A 24,943-nucleotide genomic window follows, 5' to 3' on the forward strand; every position below is an offset into this window, starting at 1 on the left:
AAGTTTCAAAGCGAAGGACTCAGTGGGCGGGGCGCGGTTGCTAAGGCTCCTTAGCAACGCCAAGAGAAACCCCTTGGAGCTTGTGCTGAGTTGAGCTGAGGCTGGAGAGGGAAGAGGAGCTGAAGGACCAATGGGAGGAGAAGGGCCCGAGAAGGCTAGGCCTCCCACCCTGAGCAAGGTGGAAAGAGGACTTCAAAATGATAGAATCATATAATATGTTGATAATACAATTATACTATGAAATATAATATAATTACAATCTATATTAACAACCTCAGATATGCAGATGATGGCCGAAAGCGAGGAGGAGCTGAGGAGCCTTCTAATCAAGGTGAAAGAAGAAAGCGCAAAAGCTGGGTTGCAGCTAAACGTCAAAAAAACCAAGATTATGGCAACAAGAATGATTGACAACTGGAAAATAGAGGGAAAAAATGTGGAGGCCGTGACAGACTTTGTATTTCGAGGTGCAAAGATTACTGCAGATGCAGACTGTGGCCAGGAAATTAGAAGACGCTTACTTCTTGGGAGGAGAGGAATGTCCAGTCTCGATAAAATAGTGAAGAGTAGAGACATCACACTGGCAACAAAGATCCGCCTAGCCAAAGCCATGATATTCCCTGTAGTGACCTACGGATGTGAGAGCTGGATCTTAGGGAAGGCTGAGCGAAGGAAGATCGATGCTTTTGAGCTGTGGTGTTGGAGGAAAGTTCTGAGAGTGCCTTGGACTGCGAGAAGATCCAACCAGTCCATCCTCCAGAAAATAAAGCCCGACTGCTCACTGGAGGGAAAGATACTAGAGACAAAGTTGAAGTCCTTTGGCCACATCATGAGGAGACAGCAAAGCCTAGAGAAGACAATGATGCTGGGGAAAGTGGAAGGCAAAAGGAAGAAGGGCCGACCAAGGGCAAGATGGATGGATGGCATCCTTGAAGTGACTGGACTGACCTTGAGGGAGCTGGAGGTGGTAACGGTCGACAGGGAGCTCTGGCGTGGGCTGGTCCATGAGGTCACGAAGAGTCAGAGACGACTGAACGAATGAACAACAAAAATGTGGTGCCACGCGCTGGGCCTGTAATAATTGTCTTTTGAACAGGACGTGCACTTTGTCTCTTGAACAGGACGTGCCACGGTAGTCCACGCTCTGGTTACATCCCGCATAGATTACTGCAACGCGCTCTACGTGGGATTGCCTTTGAAGACGGCCCGGAAGTTCCAACTAGTCCAACGTGCGGCAGCCATGATACTAACAGGAGCGGAGCACAGGGGGCATACAATTCCTTTGCTGCACCAGCTCCACTGGCTGCCGATTTGCTACCGGGCTCAATTCAAAGTGCTGGCTTTAGCCTATAAAGCCCTAAACCAGTGTTTCTCAACCTGGGGGTCGGGACCCCTGAGGGGGTCGCAAAGGGGTGTCAGAGGGGTCGCCAAAGACCATCAGAAAACACAGTATTTTCTGATGGTCATGGGGAATCCATGTGGAAAGTTTGAGCCAATTCTATCGTTGGTGGAGTTCAGAATTTTCTTTGATTGGAGTGAACTATAAATCTCAGCAACTACAACTCCCAAAAGTCAAGGTCTATTTCCCCCAGGTACCACCAGTGTTCACATTTGCGCATATTGAGTATTTGTGCTAAGTTTGGTCCAGATCCACCATTGCGTGAGTCCACAGTGCTCTCTGGATATAGATGAACTACAACTCCCAAACTCAATGCCCACCAAACCTTTCTAGTGTTTTCCATTGGTCATGGGAGTTCTGTGTGGCAAACTAGGTTCAAATCCATCACTGGTGGAGTTCAGAATGCTCTTTGATTATGTTGTTGTTGTTCATTCGTTCAGTCGTCTCCGACTCTTCGTGACCTCATGGACCAGCCCACGCCAGAGCTCCCTGTCGGCCGTCACCACCCCCAGCTCCTTCGAGGTCAGTCCAGTCACTTCAAGGATGCCATCCATCCATCTTGTCCTTGGTCGGCCCCTCTTCCTTTTACCTTCCACTTTCCCCAGCATCATTGTCTTCTCTAGGCTTTCCTGTCTCCTCATGATGTGGCCAAAGGACTTCAACTTTGTCTCTAGTATCTTTCCCTCCAGTGAGCAGCCGGGCTTTATTTCCTGGAGGATGGACTGGTTGGATCTTCTCGCAGTCCAAGGCACTCTCAGAACTTTCCTCCAACACCACAGTTCAAAAGCATCGATCTTCCTTCGCTCAGCCTTCCCTAAGGTCCAGCTCTCACATCCGTAGGTTACTACAGGGAATACCATGGCTTTGACTAGGTGGATCTTTGTTGCCAGTCTGATGTCTCTACTCTTTACTATTTTATCGAGACTGGACATTGCTCTCCTCCCAAGAAGGAAGCGTCTTCTGATTTCCTGGCCACAGTCTGCGTCTGCAGTAATCTTTGCGCCTAGAAATACAAAGTCTGTCACAGCCTCCACGTTTTCTCCCTCTATTTCCCAGTTGTCAATCATTCTTGTTGCCATAATCTTGGTTTTTTTGACGTTTAGCTCAACCCAGCTTTTGCGCTTTCTTCTTTCACCTTGATTAAAAGGCTCCTCAGCTCCTCCTCGCTTTCGGCCATCAGAGTGGTGTCATCTGGGATTTATTGTTCACCCAGAATCAAAGAGCATTCTGAATGTCACTATCAATGGAATTGAACCATAGGACTTCCAAGACCAACACAAAACAGTAGAAGAATTTGCTGGGCACTGATCTTGAGTTTGGGTGTTGTAGTTCACCTACATCCAGAGAGCACCTTGGACTCAAACAATGATGGATCTGGACCAAATCTGAACACTGGTGGAGTCAGCAGTCAGCAGATAAAATGCGGAAGGATTCTGTAAACCAAATCTGCCTAGCTGCTGAAACAACTGTGAGAATGACAAAGACAGGATGTCAGTAAAATCACAAACAAATCTGGTGGTGGAGTGCAAGTGTACACATTGCAGACAAGAAAAAGAAGCAGGCATTTTTAACATGGAGAAAATCACACCTCCAAATAGGCAGGGATAAATGGGTTGTTGTAGGTTTTTCGGGCTGTATGGCCATGATCTAGAAGCATTCTCTCCTAATGTTTCACCTGCATCTATGGCAGGCATCCTCAGAGGTTGTGAGTTCAGACCTCACTGGCCATCAACAAAGAAACATGAACAAGTCCTTAACACAATGGAAATGGAAATGCTGAGATGGACACTTGGCTTGACACTTCTTCGCCATGTGCCAAATGATGACATCCATCAAGGGCTAGGAATAAAAGTGATCAGCAAGAAAATCTAGGAAGAAGGATTACATTGGTACAGCGGTGTCATGAGAAGGGAACCAACATCAGTAGCACAAGCAGTACTACATTTGGAGATTGCAGGACGACGACCATGTGGACAGCCAAAGAAAAGATGGATGGACATCATCAACAAAGACATGCATGCTGCCAACTTGAGACCTGAGAAAACAACAGTCACAATGCTAACCCCTCCATTGGGAAAATAGTTTAGAAAGAAGATATTTATATATGTAATATTATATATACTGTAATATTAAATATTTGTTTCCCACCTTTCTCTACCCTGAAAGGAACTCAAGGCAGCTTTACATATGGCAACTATTCAATGGCTTTGGCCAACAAACAAAATACATTTAAATTAAAAAATAAAATTAAATGCACATTAGAACAAAAACGTTGTGATGAATATTATATATTAAATCTTATATAATATATATATATATATATATATATAGTATTTGTAATACTATAATATTCCACAGCCAAACTAAAACTATGATACACACACACACACATATGTATAATTACTTAAGATCAGGTTTCATTGAACTTGGTGGGATTCACTTCTGAGAAAGTATGAAAAAGTGGCCTAAGTCACATCGGCATTGTTCAAGAAACATAATATCAAGATGCTAAAATAATCCCTCAAACAATTTTCCGGTAGTGTTTAAGAACAAAGCTTGTTTTTACATTTTTTTTTAATATTTTAAAATGAAAATTATTACATTGTATGTGACGTTTGGGTTATCTTTAATGAATTTCATAAAACAGTGCTTCCAACATGACTTAAAGTGGCCTTGGAAAGTAACTTAAACTTTTGAAACTATTATGCTACTAAAGTGGTTTTGCTCTTATTTGTTACACAACTTTTGAAATATCATTTCATCGTGGCCAAAATATAAAAGAGGGAAATCTTGGAAATTGTTACTGGTAATTTTGTTGGCTTGTAAACTGTCAATTTTCCAACCCAAATTATTGAACAATATTGTTAAATCCAATCTAACAACGGTAAGCTTTATTATTCATGTTGCACTTTTAGAATGTATATATTTTTAGTTCGGATGTGGAAGAAGCAGAGGGATGAAAAACATTTTTTTAAAAGTTGTGTGAGTTCTGCCAAATGTTGATATTCAAGCAAAGAAAATATTTCTCTATTTGGAAACAAGTTGTTCGCTTCTTTGGCATGAAAGAGAGTTGTTGGTTTTTAAGCTCAAGAAACATAATATCAAGCTACTAAAATAACACCCCACCCCCCCCAAACAATGTAGTCAGCTTTAGTCCTCAGATGCAGTGGAATTATTGTGCTCAGACCAAGAAATAATCACAAAATATGTGAGCAAAAGATTTGCATTGCAAAACTTGGAAACAATATTGCCAAGGTTTTTCTTTTTTCTTTCCCAGAGAGAAACAACATAGAAGAGGTCTCTGATATATATATATTTATAGTTGTTATTGCATTGGTACGCTCAGAATGTCTGGGCAAAATGTGTTTATATTCTGCTTTGATGGTATGACATGAATGGAATTTAAGAGACAATATTTCACTATTTGCTTTGCTCTTTTATTTTTTATCAATTGTTGGCAGAGTGGGACACTCTCAACAACAAAAAAGGTGGATATATTGTAAAATAAAGTAAAGTTTTCCCTTGACTTAAAGGCTAGTCGAGTCCAACTCGGGTGTGGTGCTCATCTAATTTCTAAGCCATGGAGCCAGCGTTCTCCATATACACTTCAAAGGTTATGTGGTCAGCATGACTGCATGGTGTGTTGTTATCTTCCCGCAGAAGCGATACCTATTGATCTACTCACATTTGCATGTTTTTGAACTGGGCCTAACAGTGGGAGCTCACCTCGTTCCCTAGATTTGAACCGCCAACCTTTTGGTTGTTAAAATTTACTGTTACTTCACTAAGTTTTAGGTATTTTATTATTTTGTGATCAAAAATTCTCATTTCCTATTCAAATTGAATAGAAAACACATCATATCTTTGGAAGTCAGACTTGGTCATGGTAGTCCCTGCTCTTATTACATCCCGAATAGACTACTGCAATGCACTTTACATGGGGTTGCCTTTGAAGACTGTTCAGAAGCTTCAAGTAGTCCAATGGGCAGCAGTCATATTACTCACTGGAGCAGTATACAGGGAGCATACAACCCCCCTGTTACGTCAGCTCCACTGGCTGCCAATCTGCTGTTGAGCCCAATTCAAAGTGCTGGCTTTAGCCTATAAAGCTCTAAACAGTTCTGGCTCAGTTTATCTGTCTGGACATATCTCCCTCTATGAATCACCACAGTGTTTAAGATCATCTGGGGAGACCCTAGTCTTGGTCCCACCTCCCTCGCAGGTGCGATTGGCAGGGACGAGAGACTAGGCCTTCTCAGTGGTGACCCCTCAGCTGTGGAACTCCCTCCCCAGCGATGTTACATCAGCCCCCTCCCTCCTGAACTTCTGCAAGAGAGTGAAAATGTGGCTTTGTGACCAAGCCTTTAGAGAACTCATGCAACAATGTGCAGTTACCATTGGAACGGCCTGGATTATGCTCCTGTATTATGCGTTTAACTCTAAATGTATTGTTTTTAAATGTTTTAATTGTTTTAATGTCCTTTTAAATTACAATTTAATATTTATTTATGTGTACATTGTGTTTTAGGGCATCAAATTGTTGCCTGGATGTAAAGCCACTTTGAGTCCCCTCCGGGGTGAGAAAGTCAGGGTAGAAATGTCATAAATAAATAAATAAATAAATAAAGTAAAACCTATCTCTGTAACTCTTAAGATAAGAGAATGTCCTTCCTTCCAGTTTTTATTTTAGTATACTTCTATTTTATATACTGTATATACTCGAGTATAAGCCTAGTTTTTCAGCCCCCTTTTTAGGCTGAAAAAGTTCCCCTTGGCTTATACTCGAGTCAAGATTATTTATTATTTTACCCTGTTATTATTTTTTTTACATTTATTATATTACTATATTATTATTATTACATTTATATTATTTTACTCTATTATTATTTTATTACATTTATTATTTTACTCTATTATTATTATTACTTTATTATTACCAATATTATTAAATTTCCATTATTTACTCTATTATTATTTTTATTACATGTTATTGCATTTATTATTTTACTCTATCATCATTGGTAATCGGTAAGCACATTTACATTGAAGGAGGTTAGAATAATGGTTTGATCAGAGTTGGGCAGTCTTATCTTAAATTACAGTTGTATGTAAATACTCAAAAACATTTAACCTACTGATGATTACCAGTACAAGCTAAATTTCTCACCTTCGGCTTATACTCAAGTCAATATGTTTTTGCAGGTTTTTTTTTGTGGTAAAATTAGGTGCCTTGGCTTATATTCGGGTCGGTTTATACTCGAGTATATATGGGTATATGAATTAGCATAGAAACTACAGGTTTGCTTTAGCGAATGCATGCCATTGCCTTTTATTTTTAATTTTTAGAGAGTTGTTTTCTCCTAAAACATAAATATCTTTCTGTGTTTATAGAAAGGGCCACGGCCAGCTCATACATATGAGGAATTTCTACTCTCAAATAACTTGGTATGTACAATTTTTATTTTTATGTTTGTGTGTGTGAGAGAGACAGATGCCCCATCTACACTGCTGTATAATTCAGTTTATTTTCCCAGATTATCTGCTCTGCAGTGTAGAAGTTGTTCCAGTTTCTGAATCCATATAATCAGCTTTCAATTGGATTAAAGGGCAGTGTAGATTCATATGTAATCCAGTTAAAACAGATAATCTGGGATCCGATACTGGATTTTATGGCAGCGTAGATCTAGACTGACTGCCTGAGTGTGCCCATGTTTGTTTTCACTGGGGAACTGGAGAGGACAAAGTGTTGAACAAGGGCCTTTTGAGTGTAAAAGCCCAGAGAAACATGCTTGAATGGGGATTGCATTTCAGATCCTCAGGCCACTGGAATGTAAGAACAACACAGATTTGGAATACACTCTATAAAAAGGCATTTCATGGTTATTCTACATTTTTCACAAGCAAGTTTTGGAAGCAGTTGAGAACCCAGTGTCCTTTTTCTTTATTTTGGAACTTAAACACAAACGATCTTTGACTTAGACCTTTAGGATTTACAATTACAATCAGTCCAATGAAACCTCACAACCTTTGAGGATGCCTGCCATAGATGCAGGCGAAACGTCAGGAGAGAATGCTTCTGGAACATGGCCATACAGCCCAAAAAACTTAAAACAACCCAGTAAACAATGACTATTTCTTATAAATACCATTACAATATTATATACCTTGGGCAATGCTGTGTCTATAAACTGATATAGAATAAAATTGTGCCTGTGTCTGCATGTCTGTCTATTTGTGCACATGTAACCTTACCAATGACACTCCTTTTTCTGCATTTGTTCTTATTGTAGGACGATTGGCCAAAATTCCCCTACATACAGGAACTGGACACTTACCCTTTAATTACTCAATTAAAGAATGACTATCCGTTGAACACTTTCACGAAACACCTTCGTGACCATGTTCCACTGGTCACTGATACCATTTCCAACTTAGAAAAAAGGGTTCATGAATGCAAAATAAAAGTACACGAACATGCTAAACATATATTTACCCTGGAATCTGAAATAGATAGCCAAGAGCTTTCTCTGCCAGACACAGGTAATTTTATTTCTTAGTAGTAAGGCCAATTGTTAGGAATATATTCTCTCTCTCTCTCTCTCTCTCTCTCTCTCTATATATATATTCTTTTAGTTGTCCTCATCCTTATTTTTAAATTATTACATGCTAGATGGAACAAAATTGTAGCATATAATGCAGGCATGGGCAAACTTGGGCCTTCCAGGTGTTTTGGACTTCAACTCCCACCATTCCTGACAGCCTCAGGCCTGACTCCAAAACACCTGGAAGGCCCAAGTTTGCCCATGCCTGGTACAATGTTTAGAAGGTAAAGGAAAAGGTAAAGGTTTTCCCCTGACATTAAGTCCAGTTGTGTCCAACTCTGAGGGTTGGTGCTCATCTCTATTTCTAAGCCGAAGAGCCGGCGTTGTCCGTAGACACCTCCAAGGTCATGTGGTCGGCATGACTTCGTGCAGCGTCGTTACCTTCCTTCTGGAGCCGTACCTATTGATCTACTCACATTTGCATGTTTTCAAACCGCTAGGTTGGCAGAAGCTGGGGAAAGAAATATGGAAATGATTCTAGTGCATTCTTCGAACCTTGCTTATATTGCTTGGTAATACATTGTGTATATTTATTGCATGTGACACTCCAAAGAGGCTATTTACTATCTAATTATTCAAAAGGTTTGGATATTCCCGAAATCGTCTGTTTAAAAGTTGGAAGCCTTCTAAGCTAATCAAAGCTAATATTTAAAGGTTATAAAACGTTTATAAATATGATTAGTCTCTACATTTAGCATTGTAACTGAGATAGATTTAGACAAGATTTAATACCCAGGCAGTAATAAGCTATGAACAGTTCTGCATCCACTTAGTTACACTGGCTAATATGTCTGAGATTCTAAGAAAAGTTTCTGCCATTTCCCAGTTTTTTGCAGCCTATAATGTATTTGGCAGCTTTGTAGGAACAAACCAGATGTGTCCTACTTGATATAGTTGAGGGTGATCAGAAAATTAGGCTTAAAGATGTGGTCTGGCTCATATTGAGAGACAAATATTTTTAATGGCCATGGTAGATTGAAAAAGCAGGTTTTTGTCTCATCTAAAAATTATATCCATGGAAATGCCTGTAACTGTATATGATAAATTTTTAAAGCTATTTATTCGAGGAGCAGGTTTTTTAAATTACCATAATTCCTTAAAATAGCCTTGAATTTTTTTTCTAAAGATTTTAGGTTGAAATCATAGGTTTATTTACTAAGAAGCATGTTTCATTGAATTCAGGGGATCGCAATTTCTAAGTAAATATGTGCATAATTAATATTTGTGGTATGGAAATCATTGACATCATAATTCGGGTGGTTCTGTTTAAAACCTCAGTTAATTTAGGTAGATGTAAGACCCTTCATATTAAGTTAATTTATTACCCACAATTTATTACCCAAAGGGAGATTCAGGTAATTAATAATTCATTAAAATTATTATTGGATACATAACAAGATTAATACATTAATCTTCTATACTGGCTTTTGTATTTGATTACACACTAGCTTCTGAATTTGATCACACATCAGTCACTTCCCAAGTGTCTAGGAGTGTGTGATATATTGGCAAATAATGCACCTATTACTATTATTATTATTATTATTATTATTATTATTATTAATCTTGCCCAGCCATCATTTGAGTATTATTGTGGCTACCAACACACAGCTAGCCAATGACCACGCTTCAGCAGTTCAAATTACAGTAAAATATGTCACAACATTTTGGTAATTTTTAAAATTAACATATTAGAGCTTAATTTTGTTTTCTGAGATTGCAAATTACAGAAATACTTCAAATTCCTGTGCTCTTTGTTCTTTTGCACACTTCAATTTCAGAATTACAGGACATGAAGAAGAAGAAAAAAGTTAAGGTAGTACATTTATTAACTTTATTTATTTCATGTTATTATTTCAGTTTTATAAATAAGTATTAAACTGATAAAATAAAAGGAGCACAAGCAGCTAAATAATTTTAGACCAAAAACGGGCAACCGCAACTGCATTGTCTGTAGCTTTAAACAGTTCTTCCTCTGTGCACAAAGCAGGGCAATATGGATAAGCATACAGGTGTGAAGTTGTTTGTTCTGCTCCACAGTCGGATAAGGTGGAGGATTCTTCTAAGTCATGCCATTTTGACAGGTTGTCTTTTGTTCTGCCTACTCCACGTCTGAGTCTGTTCAGGAACTTCTAGGTTGCCTATTCTTGGTTTGCTTCTGGAGGAATATCCTCGTGGGGGACCATCCAGTTGGAATTTCCTGATTTTTCTGCCCACAGGGATATTCTTGCATTTGCTGGAGGAACATTAAAAGGGGTGGTGGTTCTCATGAAACTTTTCCTTGATTTAAGTTCACTGTATGGCTAATAGCCATATGGTAGCTTTCACAGTGTCCAACCTTATTCATTTCGCAATTGACAGCAACTTCGCACCCATCCATATAGTAGTTTTATTGCAGTAATTCCCTCAATAAAGGAGGGGTTGTCCAGACCATGTTCTGGACAGACTCGAATTAATTTGCTACAAGCCAGGAAAACCCTGGTTTGTAGCTAATTAATTTGATAGTGGATTTATTCCATGCCTTCTTGGAAAGTTCAGACAGTATCCCCACAGTTTACCGGGCTAAATAAACCAGGTAAACTGGTAATACCCACCACACCCTCCCCCCCCCCCAAGCCCCCAGACCCTTTAGAACAGTAATGAATACTTACCTGGCCTCCATTACAGCTTTGGCCAGTTCTCCAGGCATGTAGAAGTGACACGCCAAAAGTAATGAATATTTACCCAGCCTCCATTACAGCTTCGGCCAGCTCTCCTGGCATGTAGAAGTGACACGCTAAAAGTAATGAATACTTACCCAGCCTCCAGTACATCTTTGGCCAGCTTGTGTAGACAGCCTCCCACAAGCATCCGCGTTTTTTTTTAATGTGGATGCTTCTCGGATAAAAGGCTGTCTGGATTCGTCCTTGAAGTTTTATCAAGCCTTTTTGTTCGGCATAGTATTGTGATATGGCCTAAGGGCTAATCAATAAATTTACTACTAGAAATAGTGTGTCATGCTAAATATGCTTTGCTTAATAAAGAGGATAACTTATTTTATCTGCATTTGTCATAACTCTAAAACATGTTTGTTTAAAATATGTTTCAGGTTGCTGCAGATGCCAAACAAGACTTCTATTGTAAAACAGTTGAGGTACCGGTACTTTTACAGCAGTTGATATTTCAGAAGTGTATAACATTCTAACCTGGTGGTGTATTTAAATGATAGAACCATTTTTCAGTCAGTTGTTACTGCACTGCAACATTTGCAAGACAATTCTGAAAACCCTTATTCAAGCCAGTGTCAGTATTGCTATCCAGTTAGGAAGGAATGAGGAATGTATGCATGCAGGGAGGCCATACTGCAGGGTGCATAGCATAGCCTTGACTGTAGTGAAAGGAAGAAATACCATATTTATTTATTTAGAGATGATACATCCTACCTAAGGCAGCTACATTGTTATTGAACCATTTCTTATTTTGCCCTTCTCTGTTTTCTGGTCATATTTCATTCCTAGTTGCTATTGTCTCTATAACTACTTTACTACAAATAGCAGCTTTGCAGATAGAGTATTTTGAGACAGAAAGGGTATTTTTTGCCACTTCTATGCATGCACTTAATATAAATTAATAATTTGACTCTAAATTTTTCTGGGTATATCAGTTTTTCAAATGAACTTATATTTTGAAAATAGTAAGAAAGATTCATATTACAGCAAACTTATTATTATTATAGAATTTCAAGTTCCCTGGTTTTGAGGTCCAGAAACTCACAAAGCTCCCAAACAATCTAGAAGCTGCACAACTCTGGGATTTGGTTCTAAAAGTTCAGACTTTCAAGGTAACAAAATCTATAGATATAAAACTCAGTAGCTGCTTCACGTAAATTTTCTTTAATGTGCACAATTTATATTTAAACCTGTTTAATTTTTCTAAATGGTCTCTTAAAGTTGATAAATGTTAAATAATATCATTTAAATACATTTTATAGTATTCACTTTAGAATACTATAAAATATTTATTATTTCATATAAATCTTATCATCCACCGCTAAGAATAATAAAGCAATCCTCACATAATGTCTAAAACACCGTTGTGTTTTTGAAGGCTTTCATGGCCGAAATCACTGGATTGCTGTGAGTTTTCTGGGTTGTATAGCCATGTTCCAGAAGCATTCTCTCCTGTTATTTGGCCCACATGTATGGCAGACATCCTCAGAGGTTGTGAGGTCTGTTGGAAATGAGGCAAGTGAAATGTATATATATGTGTGGAATATCCAGGATGGGAGAAAGAACTCTTGTCTGTTTAAGGCAAGAATATTGCAACTGGCCACCTTGATAAGCCTTGCAGCTTCAAAGCCTGGCTGCTTCCTGTCCAAGTGAATTCTTTGTTGAGAGGTGTTAGCTGGCCCAGATTTTGTTCATTTTCATGGTTTCCTCCTTTCTGTCGAAATTGTCCAAATGCTTGTGGATTTCAATGGCTTTTCTGATATGTAATCTGATATGCTGGTTGTTAGAACACAGCCTTTCTATGTTCTCAAATAATATGTTGTGTTCAGGTTGGTTCATCAAGTGCTCTGATATGGCTGTACCTCTCTGGTTGAATTAGTCTGCAGTGCATTTATGGAACATGGCCATACAGCCTGGAAAACTCACATCGACCTGTGGCGTAATGTAAAATATACCATGTGTATTTCACGTTTGATCAGCTCACACACTGCCTTGCCAGGGAAAGAAAATATGCCATGCAGGCAAACAGTAAAGAACAAGTAATTTACTCTTCGTAGTTCAATGTATAATGTGATTAGTTGCAGCAACTTACATAATGTCCTTTTATGAGAGATTTAAAATGGCCTTTCTTTGTCCATGTGGATAAACTCCTTCAGAAGCTCATGAAGCAAGAGCACACACACACCCTCTCTCTCTGCGCTTCTCTCTTCATCTTTCTCTGAACCTGTATAGCTCAAGCCTGAACAAAAATGTAACAGTAACCAAAAGTCCCAGGCTCAGCCATCTCCCTGGGCATTGCCCAGCCAATCAGCTTCATGCATCTTATTTTACAGTCGACACACACACACACACACTGGTTCCTTGCATGCTCCGACACAACCCACTTAGACACAGTTGCTATATAAAATATATTTTCATTTTGTAAAAGGACTGGGAAAATACACCCCAAGAAAATCCTAAAAATGCATTGAAATCTCAATATTTCCCCATAATCTCTGGAAATATTGCCACAGCCCCATAGGTAGAGACTGAACAATGTGCTTTCATTGGAAATCTGCAACTTCATTGGAAATGCCTTAGTCAAGCATTAAGACTGCATTGTAAATTAGTTTAGCCTATTCACGTTTAGATATTTTCCTCCCTCCCAATTTTATTTATTTATTAATATATAATATTTTTGAAGCAGCACTTAAGTCTTTGTCCAAGATTAAAAACTGCATGTTTACAGGCTTTATGACATTTTAGGGGCTTTCAAATTTTAACAGTGTCAGATTTATTTATATTGGTAATTATTAATTTCCTGTCGTTTGCTCAAGGCCAAGTTGTGTCAAGTATGAAGAGAACCAGACTTTTTAGGGATGTAATAGTTGGAGGCCATTGCATTCGAGCATTATTGGCTCCCCTTTCCCCCCAAATAGCAGGCCTCTTTCTAGATGTCTGCCAGATTTATGGCCCCACATATAGTGTTTTTGAAGCCAAAACTGACTTAAGGTCCTAAACATCCACCCGAAGACTGGTAACGTAGCATTAACAACCAAGACCAATGTTTAATCCCATAGAGTAAGTGCTATAGTCACAGCACACAAAATGATTGATTGCGTATTCTTAAGATAATAAGTATTGACCCAAACAATTATCTGGGGTCAGCTTTAAAAAGGTTATATGAGGCTGCAGTTGAGGACCAACTATTAGTCTTATAGACCTACAGTACAGAATTTAATGAAGGATAATTTGTCTTTCAAGTTCAGTTCTTGATTTCATTGCTATACAAACAATTTCCCAAGTGTGATGCAGTGAAATTTCTCCCAAGAAAAGTATCCTAATGAATTAACTGAAGTTATTTTTCCTTTCCATTTTTTGCACAGACTGTATATGTTAAGGTTTTGAAGAAGTTATTTTTCTCAGAAGCATCGCTTGCGATTTTACAGGATTGTTTTTGGTGGTTGTTTCTTCATAAATTCAAGGTATGAGGGGATGTACCTTCACTGCCGTGTTTTTTCTTAAATTAAAGAGAGACATGTTTTGGATGTATAAAATTTCTGATTGAACATTAATGCATATGGAGAAATGTAAATCAATATTTGGGGGGATTTTAAAGGCAACTTCAAGTACTTTGTGCTGTAGATGTAGAACAGGTATGGGCAAACCCAGGTCCAGGGGCTGGATGTGGCCCCTTGGGCTCCTTTCTCAGGCCCTCCTCTCTCTCACCATCCTATCCTTCTTTGCTTCTCTCTTTTCTTCCTCCCTCCCTCCTTCCTTCCTTCCCTCCCTCTTTCTCCCTCCTTCCTGCCCTTCCACCCTTTCATTCTTCCTTTCCCCTTTCCCCCTCCTTCCCTCTCTTTCTCCCTCCTTCCTTCCTTCTCTCTTTCCTCCCTCCTTCCTTACCTTCCACCCTTTCATTCTTCCTTCCCCCTTCCCTCCCTCCTTCCCTCTCTTTTTCCTTCCTTCCTTCCTTCTCTCTTTTCTTCCTCCCTCCCTCCTTCCTTCCTTCCCTCCCTCCTTCCTGCCCTTCCACCCTTTCATTCTTCCTTTCCCCTTTCCTCCCTCCTTCCCTCTCTTTCTCCCTCCTTCCTTCCTTCTCACTTTCCTCCCTCCTTCCTTTCCTTCCACCCTTTCATTCTTCCTTCCCCCTTTCCTCCCTCTTTCCTTCCTTCCTTCCTTCCATCCATCCTCCCCCCCCTTCCTTCCTTCCTTCCTTCCTTCCTTCCTTCCTTCCTTCCTTCCTTCCTTCTTTCTCTTTTTCCTTCTTCCTTTACTCCTGAGAGATGTTCTAGCTGGGAGAAGAGAAGGTAGAGAGGGAACATGAGAACCATGTTTCAAGATGTAAACATTGAGGAGGAGGGGGAAACTGTTTTACTGCAGATCTAGAGACCAAGGCACAAGGGATCAATGGTCTCAAATGACAGGGAAAGAGATTCGACTGAAAAGGTTAGGAATAACTTCCTGAGAGGAAGAGCTGTTGGAGAGTGGCAAAGCCTGCCTCAGAGAGTGGTGGAGTCTCCTTCTCTGGAGGTTTTTCCACAGAGGCTGTCTATTGGGAGTGCTTTGATTGTGCCTTCTTGCATGGCAGGGGGTTGGACTGGATGGTCTTTGTGGATATAGGATTCTAGGATTCTATATCAGGAGTAGGCAATAGGGGGTCTCATGGATACACTTTTTCTCTCCCCTCCACCTCATCCTGACCAAGGCCAACTCTTTTGGATCCAAATGTTTTCCTGTCTTCCCTTCACTTTCTGCCTCTAAAAGAGAAGAGGACGGGGGGAGGGCAGGGAATGGGCTTGGGGAGAACCCCCTCCCTCTTAACCCACCCATCCCGCTCCGGCCACCCAAGTTAGAAAGTTTGCCCATGCCTGAGGTAGAGCATAAAATAAAGTTGAGAAAGTATAAGAGAAAACAACTTGAACTGTGTGCAGAAATCAGAACTGTATTAATTGGTTAATTAACCTTAATTGGGGAGCTGGCCGAAGCTATAAATCTTATGTCATACTTGGCATTTCTGATGTGGACAATGAAACATTTTTTGATTTATAGCATAATTATGTATTGCAGCCTGCGGTGGCGCAGTAGGTTAAACCGCTGAGCTGCTGAACTTGCTGACCGAAAGGTCACAAATTCAAATCGGAGAGCGGCGTTAGACTCAGCTTCTGCCAACTTAACAGTTTGAAAACATGCAAATGTGAATAGATCAATTGGTACCGCTCCAGCAGGAAGGTAACGGTGCTCCATGCACCTTGGAGGTGTCCATGGACAAGGCTGGCTCTTTAGCTTGGAATAGAGATGAGCAACAGCCCTCAGAGTCGGACATGACTGGACTTAATGTCAAGGGAAAATCTTTACCTTTAGCTATGTATGGGTGTATTCAAAAGTAAGACCCATCTTATTCAACGGGCCTTGCTCCCAGATAAATGTGCATAGGATTGCAGCTGTAGTGAACTCTTGAGCTGCAAAGGAAAAATCCATGTTGACCAGAATATTCATTTACATTACAGATCCTTCCCTTCTTTCTGTCTCATTTAACTGTGACCAGATATTAATATAAATGATGTAGGTGAGGCTAAAAGAAATATCTACCACCAGCCGATCTGCATCCCAAATGGCATAAAAACTGAAAAATTGCTAGAGTTATTTGAAACATTCCAGTTTCACTTCCCTAAGGTCTCTAATGCCTGATGATGACCATGCAAAAGCTTCTCTTGATTCAGTCAGCTTGTTTTTTACTTGCACTGTACTCATGCTTAAATGCAGTATGATTAATGGTATTAATTAAAGATAAATATTCATAATATGTTTCCTGATTTTCCCCGCAAGCCTGATCAAGATGAACAGGATCACTTTTTTGACAGAATAGCAGACAGCTTTGTGACGCTTCTGTTGACTACTCCCAATTACGTAAAAGATCCTTTCTTTGAGGTAATGACTGCAACTCATTACAGATAGATCCTAAGTTATGAACAAGATAGGTTCTGCAGGTTTATTCTTAAGTTGAATTTGTATGTAAACCAGAACAGGTACATTTTTATTTTTAAGTGTAACTCCAGTCAAATGTGTGTGTGTGTGTGTGTGTGTGTGTCCTTTGGATGATGAAAAATCACACTATAATAATAATAATAATAATAATAATACTTTATTTATACCCCACCACCATCTCCCTGGTGTGCAGTGGGTTAAACCCCAGAGCCGGCAGGACAGGTCGCAGGTTTGAATCCGGGGAGAGGTGGATGAGCAACGTCCCCTGGGCAACGTCCTTGCAGACAGTCAATTCTCTCACACCAGAAGCGACTTGCAGTTTCTCAAGTCACTCCTGACACGACCAAAAAAAACCAACAAAAACATCTCCCCAAGGGGACTTGGAGCGGCTTACATGAGGCCAAGCCCAACAACACATCAGTTAAACAGAAAACAATAAGCAAAAAACAATACAATTAATATAACTCACATATAAACAGTAAGGATTTTAAAAAACCATATCTTCTCCTACAGTTATATTTGTGTCCTAGTCCAACACTGAAACCACTATAGCACACTGACTTATGAGATATGACCCTAGTTATGTAAGAATTGCATGGGTTTCTTTTTAAATTATATTTCACTTGCTCTTTTTAAAATATGTAGCTACTGCCAACTTTTTATATTTTAAATTTAGCATAATTTTCATTTTCCAGATGTATCCTGACTGCTTGTCACAAACCATATATGTTACCTTTTGTGAAGCTTTTCCTGAATCCCATAGGCATTTTAATGATGAGTTTAAAGAAGAATTGATGGATGTGGTTTTCCAGTGGATAAGAGGTACAGTAATGTTATTTTTTAAAATAAAATGAACAAATTAAATCTTTGAAATTTATTGCTTGAGAACTTTTCAAAAACAGAGTTTCATATAATATGTTTGTGTCAGCGCTTTCTATTTTACTAAACTAATTTTATTTCTCTCTCTCAAGGAGACTCAAATCAGCTACCTAATACAAAACATTAAATTACAAAAATATTTGTAGACAAACCAGTAATTTATGTATTTATCATGTCAGGAGCGAACCAAACAGTTGTATTGTATATATATAAAAACACACACACCCTTGTGAGGGGTCATCCAGTAGGAATTGCCTGATTTTGCTGCCCACAGGGATATTCTTGCTGTGGAGTTTCTTCAGTGGTGTCTTTTATTTTAAAGATCATTTCTGACTGGTAATATAAATATACAGTGTGTCAGTAAGAGATCGACTTTTTATATTTATCAACTTATGCTGTGCAGGTTTTAAGCCGCGAAAATCTGCTTGGAAGGAATGGAAAATATGGCTGTTGGGAAACCTACAAAAAGATTCCTTTCATCAATTGTCGTGTGAGAAATTTCTTCACGCACCGTCAAGCTCGCACTCTTGTAAGTATGAGGCATCAGACATAAGATATTATTGAACGTTTTTTTGAAATGTGTAAATTATTCTGCTAGCAACAGTAACAGCAATTAAACTACATTAATTCAACCATCCAAAGCTCTAGCATATATAGGTAAAAGTAAAGGTTTTTCCCTGACATTTCCCTGGGTGTTGGTGCTCATCTCCATTTCTAAGCCAAAGAACCGGCATTGTTTGTAGTCACCTCCAAGGTCATGTGGCCAGCATGACTGCATAGAGTGCCATTACCTTCCCACAGAAGCAGTACCTATTGCTCTACTCACATTTGCATGTTTTTGAACTGCTAGGTTGGCAGAAGCTGGGGCTGACAGCGGGAGCTCACGCTGCTCCCTGGATTTGAACTTGCTACCTTTCGGTCAACAAGTTCAGCAGCTCAGCACCTTAACCCACTGCACCACTGGGGGCTCCCTAATACACACACACACATATATATGCCTCTATCTATGTACTGTCAATATCATTATATAATTAAGAGAGCCAAACAGTACATAGAGGAATATATATATATATGCCTCTGTCTATGTACTGTATGTCTTTCTTAATTGTATAATGATACTGAATGTTTGCATGTATGTGTTCTGTAATCCGCTCTGTGCCCTTGAGATAGAGCAGAATATACTGTAAATAAAGTATATTATTATTATTATTATTATTATTATTAGACCCAAAAAAGCAAACCTGTATTTTGTCATCCAAGGGACACTATTTTAGTATGCCACTTTATATAATAATGTCCAAAAATTTTGGTATCCATGGGGTGTCCCGGACCCAGACCCGCAAATGATAGGAAGGGTCCATTGTATTGTGAAATAGACCATCATATAGATCTCTTTAGTTGGTGCTCTGGATGTGCCTCCTCCTAGTTTGCAACCTATTTAGATACCACCATAAGCTGTATTTGGCCTGTTGGGAAAGTGCTAAACACTATCCCAGAATACTTGTAGGATGTCAAAATACACAGAAACTTCATCCAATACAAGGGATGCAGAGAGATTGTTGAGCACCAGCTTCTTCTCACTCATTGGAGTAGTGCTGCGGAACAGCTTTTGCCACATTTTTTCTCATGAGGCCACTATATATTTTTTTGAATTGGTTTGAATCCATGGATCCTGAGCCGGCAGATCTGGAAGGCAAACTGTACCACATTTTACAAGTTAGTTATCCTTAGTGTGTGATCAGATTATTGACAAGTTCATTGATCAGTGGACGGTTTTATTGTTGAATAACTTGTCTTATATGGGTCTCACAACCAGGTTATGATAGGAGATGGGTCACGCTATTCCTGTGTGGTGCAGTGTCCTTTGGCGTTATATTAAACCCTAAAATAGTGTATCCAACCCAGGACACCAGTTGTTCAGCCACAGGGATCTGGTGTGTTGGGCCTCAGGTAGAGTCTCGGAAGAATTACTTACGTAAATAGTTGCATTTCCCCTGACAATGGGTGCCCCTATACTGTAGAACAGTGTTTCTCAACCTGGGGGTCAGGACCCCTGGAGGGATTGCGAGGGGGTTGTCAGAGGGGTCACCAAAGACCACAAGAAAACACAGTATTTTCTGTTGGTCATGGAGGTTCTGTGTGGGAAGTTTGGCCCAATTCAATCGTTGACCGGGTTCAGAATGTTCTTTGATTGTAGGTGAACTATAAATCCCAGCAAGTACAACTCCCAAATGCCAAGGTCTATTTTCCCCAAACCCCACTAGACAATTCATGCCAAGTTTGGTCCAGATCCATCCTTGTTTGAGTCCACAGTGCTCTCTGGATGTAGGTGAACTACAACTCCCAAAACTCAAGGTCGATGCCCACCAAACCCTTCCAGTATTTTCTCCTGGTCTTGGGAGTTCTGTGTGATTCAATTCCATCATTGGTAGGGTTCAGAATGCTCTTTGATTGTAGGTTAACTATAAATCCCAGCAACTCCAACTCCCACAGGACAAAATCAATACCCTTCCCCAATCCCATCAGTATTTAAATTTGGGTGTATTGGGTCTTTGTGCCAAATTTGGTCCAGTGTATGAAAATACATCTTGCATATCAGATATTTACATTACTATTCGTAACAGCAGCAAAATGACAGTTATGAAGTAGCAATGAAACTAATTTTATGGTTGGGGGTCACCATAACATGAGGAAGCGTATTAAGGGGTCGTGGCATTAGGAAGGTTGAGAACCACTGCTATAGAATTTATGCAGTTTGGGCCCACGTGAACTGCCATGGCTCAATACTATGGATTTGTAGTTTGTTGAGGCCTCAGTACTCTCTGGAAGAGAAGACTAAAGACCTTGTATACACAACCACTTCCATGTTTCCATAGCATTGAGTCATAGCTGTCGAAGTGGTGTCAAACTACCTTAATTCTCCATTGTAGATACACCCTGTGTGTTCACTACTTGGAAATTTAGGTGTAGCCCAGGCATGGGTGAACTTTCCAACTTAGTGGCCAGATTGCGGGCTGGAGCAGGCTGGGTGGGCCAGGAGGAAGGGGTTTGTCCCCAAATCCCCTCCCTGCTCTTTCCTCCCCTTCCTCTTTTTTTTTTTTTTTTTTTTTTGGAGACAGAAAGTGAAGGAAAGATGGGAAATATTTGGAGCCCAAAGGGGTTGGTCTTGGTCAGGATGAGACAGTGGACGGGAGAGAAAAAGTGTATCCACAAGACCTCATATTGCCTAATCCTGATATAGAATCCTAGAATCCTAGAGCTGAAAGAGACCCCCCAAGGGCCATTCAGTCCAACCCTCTGCCATACAAGAAGGCACAACCAAAACACTCCTGATGGGAAATCCTCTAGAGAAGGAGACTCCACCACTCTCCGAGGGAGCCTTTGCCACTCTCCAACAGCACTTACTCTCAGGAAGTTCTTCGTAATCTTTTCAGTCAGATCTCTCTCCCTGCCATTTGAAAACATTACTCCCTTGTGCCCTGGTCTCTAGAGCTGCAGAAAGTCAGTTTTCTCCTTCCTCCTCAATGGGACACCCTTTGACATCTTGAAACATGGTTCTCACGTTCCCTCACTACCTTCTCCCAGCTAAACATCCTCCAGGACAGGGGTCCTCAAACTAAGGCCTGGGGGCCAGATGCGGCCCTTCAAGGTCATTTACCCGGCCCTCGCTCAGGGTCATCCTAAGTCTGAAACGACTTGAAAGCACTCAACAACAACAACAATTCTATCTCATCAGCCAAAAGCAAGCCCACACTTCCCATTGAAAACTAATACGTTTATATTTGTTAACATTATTCTTCATTTTAATTATTGTATTGTTTTAAATTGTTTTTTACACTACAAATAAAATATGTGCAGTGCGCATTGGAATTCATTCATGTTTTTTAAAATTATAATCTGGCCCTCCAACAGTTTGAGGGACTGTGACCTGGCCCTCTGTTTTAAAAGTTTGTGGACCCCTTCTCCAGGAAGAAAGGAGGAAGGAAAAAAGAGAAGGGTGGAAGGGAAGGGAGGGAGGGAGGAAAGAGAAGGAAAGGAAGGCAAAAGGAAAGGAAGGAAGGGAGGAGAAAGAGGGAGAGAGGAAAGAGAGAAGGAAGGGAAGGCAAAAGGAAAGGAAGGAAGGAGAAAGAGAGAGAAGGAGGGAGGAAAGAGGGAAGGAAGGAAGGATGAAAGGGTGGAAGGGAAGGAAAGAGGGAGGGAGGGAGAAAGGGGGGATAAAGAAAGAACTGAGAGGGAGGGAAGGAAGGAGGAAAGAGAAGGAAGGATGGGATAGTGAGAGAGAGGAGGGCCTGAGAAAAGAGCCCAAGGGGCTACATCCGACCCCCAGGCCTGGGTTTCCCCATATCTGTTGTAGCCTCATCTTTCACTATCCAAAATGCAATTTTTCTTGTAAACACACTTCTCTCTGTTTAAGATGGTATCTGATGCCTAATACCAAATACCAGCTTTTATACAAATCAACAAGGATATGGTCCAATAGTGTCTGCTGTGACTCTGGGAATGCTATCAGATAACTGGAAGGAGAATAAGGCATTGGGGTTTTTTGTTTTGTTTTGGTTTTTTTTTTTTTTTTTGCATTTTTGGGGCTGTTACTTCTGAAACTTGCATTGTAGGAATTGCTGCAGGCTGTCGTTTTTGTCGGTCATCCAGTGCACATTGGCACGAGAGTTGTGTACTAGAACTTTATGTCTGATCATTGATGTGTGGGGAAGAGGCTGCTTCTGAGCCAGACTGGCTTGTTATTCCTTTCAGAATCAAAATCATATGAAACAGATGCATCTTGATACTTTTCTTTTTATAAATAACATCAGTTTAAATAATTTAAAACAATAAAGTTCAACTATAACTTAAAATAAAGTTTAATGCTGTAACAACAGAAAAAGCTTGAGTAATGGTGGGGAAAAAATATCAGAAGCCATATACCCTAACAGGAGTTATATAAAAAGATAGGTTATGTTACATAAAAACCCATATGATGATGTCTGAATTTTTTACTTCGTCGTTATATAAAAGGATATTTTGAGGAGAGTGAGATGAAGTACATTTCCCTTATTAATATTATTTTATATACACTATTTTGTAACATCTCTCAGAGCAGCATTAGTCATTTTTTTTACTAATACATACGAATATATTGCAGTGGTGCAACCTTCTTCTTCTATACTAGCTTTGTTTTCTGAATACAACAGTACTCCAATTTCAGATTGTTTTAATACTTATATATTTTTTTAACCTGGGAAGTATTTAATACTGCTCAGCCTCCAGCGTTAGTTCTGACTTGATCATCTGAACACTCATTCCAGCAGCCATCAAGTCCAACATATTTTACATAATATTTTCATCTGCTTTATTATTATTATAGCAGCCATTTTTAATTAAGCAGATAGGTTTATTTTAAATAAAATAATATCAGATAATCAAGTCATGACTTAACGTGGAAGGGTGAATTTAATTTAAGAATCTGCAAAGGCTACTCTTATACTAACGTAAGGATTGTACAACTCTTTACAATTTTTACAACTCTTAGTAACTAAATCTGATGTAGTGTATATCTTCCATTTCTTTTAAAGTCAGTCTCTTAAAAATAAACATAAACGTGCAAGTCCAGCTTGTTCAGTTTTTCAGTAGTATTCCAGCTTCTCTTCCGTGTCCTTTCAAACAGTCCCCTTTTTAGAAATGAAAATGCTTTTGCTGGAACTGGTTCTCCATACATAATATGTGATTAGGATAACGGAATTGGAAGGAAATGGGACGACGTGTCTTCTTTGCTTGTTTTTGTGCCTTTCTTAGGGGCACCTTTCGGTCTCAACGCTATATACATCTCCTCCCCTTTGTGGGTCCAGTTTGCTGAAGCATAGGTATTATAATTGTTTTCTTGAATCCGTTCTATGAAGTTGCAGTCCTCATTGCACACTTTCTATTGGAAGAAAAAAAGAACGATGTCAGGTAATAAGGCATGGGAGGGCCATGTAAAAAAAAAAATCTTCTGATATTGAAATACACTGCAAATATAAAAAATGTATCTATGTGATATTCTCTTTGCAAATATCTTGTATATTTTTAAGAATGAATGATTTTTTCCAGTTTTTTTTTTAAATAGCTAGATATGATTTGGTTGGAATCTTGAGCGATAACAAGAAAATGGCAACATTCAATGTGTTGTGTTGAAGTGATTTGCATAAATTGTAATAGGTTCTCCCTTTATATTAAGTCTAGTTGTGTCTGACTCTGGGACTGTGGTGCTCATCTCCATTTCTAAGCCAAAGAGCCGGTGTTGTCCATAGACACCTCCAAGGTCATGTGGCCGGCATGACTGCATGGAGTGCCATTCCTTTTCCACCAAAACGCTACCTATTATCTTTTCACACTCGCATGTTTTCAAACTACTAGGTGGGCAGAAGCTGGGGATAACAGCAGGAGCTCATCCCGCTCCCTGGATTTGAACCACCGACTTTTCAGTCAGCAAGTTCAGCAGCTCAGCGGTTTAATCCGCTGCGTCACCAGGGGGCCCCATAAATTGTAATGAGTATCCATAAAGAAATGGCTTTCTGCATTGCATGGTGTATTACAGGTTGTGTGCAGTCAGGATGAAAGAGAAGAAGACAAGTCAGAAGGACAGTCCAGGCATTGCTTTGCCGAGATTACCATGCACCCTAAACCTGTCTATTGTGAAATGTATCAAGGCTGGCCATGAGTTGTATTGGTTGGATCAGTGAAAAAGCCACTAGCAACCTCCTGTTTCCTCTTACATGACTTCAGGGAGGCTGGGCCCAAAGTTCAGCTAATTTCAGGTGAATATATTCAAAGGCAAGACAAAGGTCTGACGAGTCATTTCTGCCAGTCTGTAAAAGCAATGGTATACAAGCATCTCCCATTATTTTGACACAGAGACAGTTAATATTATTATTATCATTATTATCATTATTATCATTATTATTATATTTAACTGTCTCTGTGTGAAAAAATGAGAGATGCTTGCATACAATTGCTTTTACAGACTGGCAGTAATAATAATAATAATAATAATAATAATAATATCTCTGGGACTTCCGGATTCAGACAGACAGAGTTTTGGAGCATAACACTCCTGACCTCACAATAGTGTTAAAAAACAAAGTATGGATCGTTAATATCGCAATCCTAGGTGACAGCAGGATTGCAGAGAAACAACTGGAAAAGCTGACACAATATGAGGATTTAAAAATTGAATTGCAAAGACTCTGGCACAAACCAATCAAGGTGGTCCCAGTGGTGATCAGCACACTGGGTGCAGTGTCTAAAGACCTTGGCCTACACTTAAACACAATTGGCCAGCTGCAAAAGGCCACCTTACTGGGATCTGCATGCATTATTCGCCGATACATCACACAGTCCATGACACATGGGAAGTG

At 39.7% G+C, this 24,943-nt stretch overlaps 2 protein-coding genes across 3 annotated transcripts in view; one reads left to right on the top strand and one right to left on the bottom strand.

Annotated features, from left to right (window-relative positions):
* Positions 1 to 95: 95 nt before the first annotated feature.
* The window catches only part of FAM227B (family with sequence similarity 227 member B), a 100,532-nt gene continuing 75,684 nt past the window's right edge, over positions 96 to 24,943 (top strand). The window contains exons 1-10 of the mRNA XM_067471397.1: positions 96 to 178; positions 6,788 to 6,841; positions 7,687 to 7,936; positions 9,780 to 9,814; positions 11,087 to 11,131; positions 11,714 to 11,818; positions 14,072 to 14,170; positions 16,515 to 16,616; positions 17,369 to 17,495; positions 17,956 to 18,081. Coding sequence (XP_067327498.1) covers positions 131 to 178; positions 6,788 to 6,841; positions 7,687 to 7,936; positions 9,780 to 9,814; positions 11,087 to 11,131; positions 11,714 to 11,818; positions 14,072 to 14,170; positions 16,515 to 16,616; positions 17,369 to 17,495; positions 17,956 to 18,081 — 991 coding nt within the window. The 5' untranslated portion in view covers positions 96 to 130. The remainder of the gene's footprint in view (positions 179 to 6,787; positions 6,842 to 7,686; positions 7,937 to 9,779; positions 9,815 to 11,086; positions 11,132 to 11,713; positions 11,819 to 14,071; positions 14,171 to 16,514; positions 16,617 to 17,368; positions 17,496 to 17,955; positions 18,082 to 24,943) is intronic.
* The window catches only part of FGF7 (fibroblast growth factor 7), a 34,759-nt gene continuing 32,203 nt past the window's right edge, over positions 22,388 to 24,943 (bottom strand). For both annotated transcript variants that reach the window (XM_060755312.2, XM_060755313.2), the window contains exon 4: positions 22,388 to 23,469. In XM_060755312.2, the coding sequence (XP_060611295.1) occupies positions 23,275 to 23,469 (195 nt within the window). In that variant the 3' untranslated portion in view covers positions 22,388 to 23,274. The remainder of the gene's footprint in view (positions 23,470 to 24,943) is intronic.

This window comes from Anolis sagrei, chromosome 9, assembly GCF_037176765.1.
Source record: "Anolis sagrei isolate rAnoSag1 chromosome 9, rAnoSag1.mat, whole genome shotgun sequence".
In the NCBI taxonomy this organism is placed as follows: Eukaryota; Metazoa; Chordata; class Lepidosauria; order Squamata; family Dactyloidae; genus Anolis; species Anolis sagrei.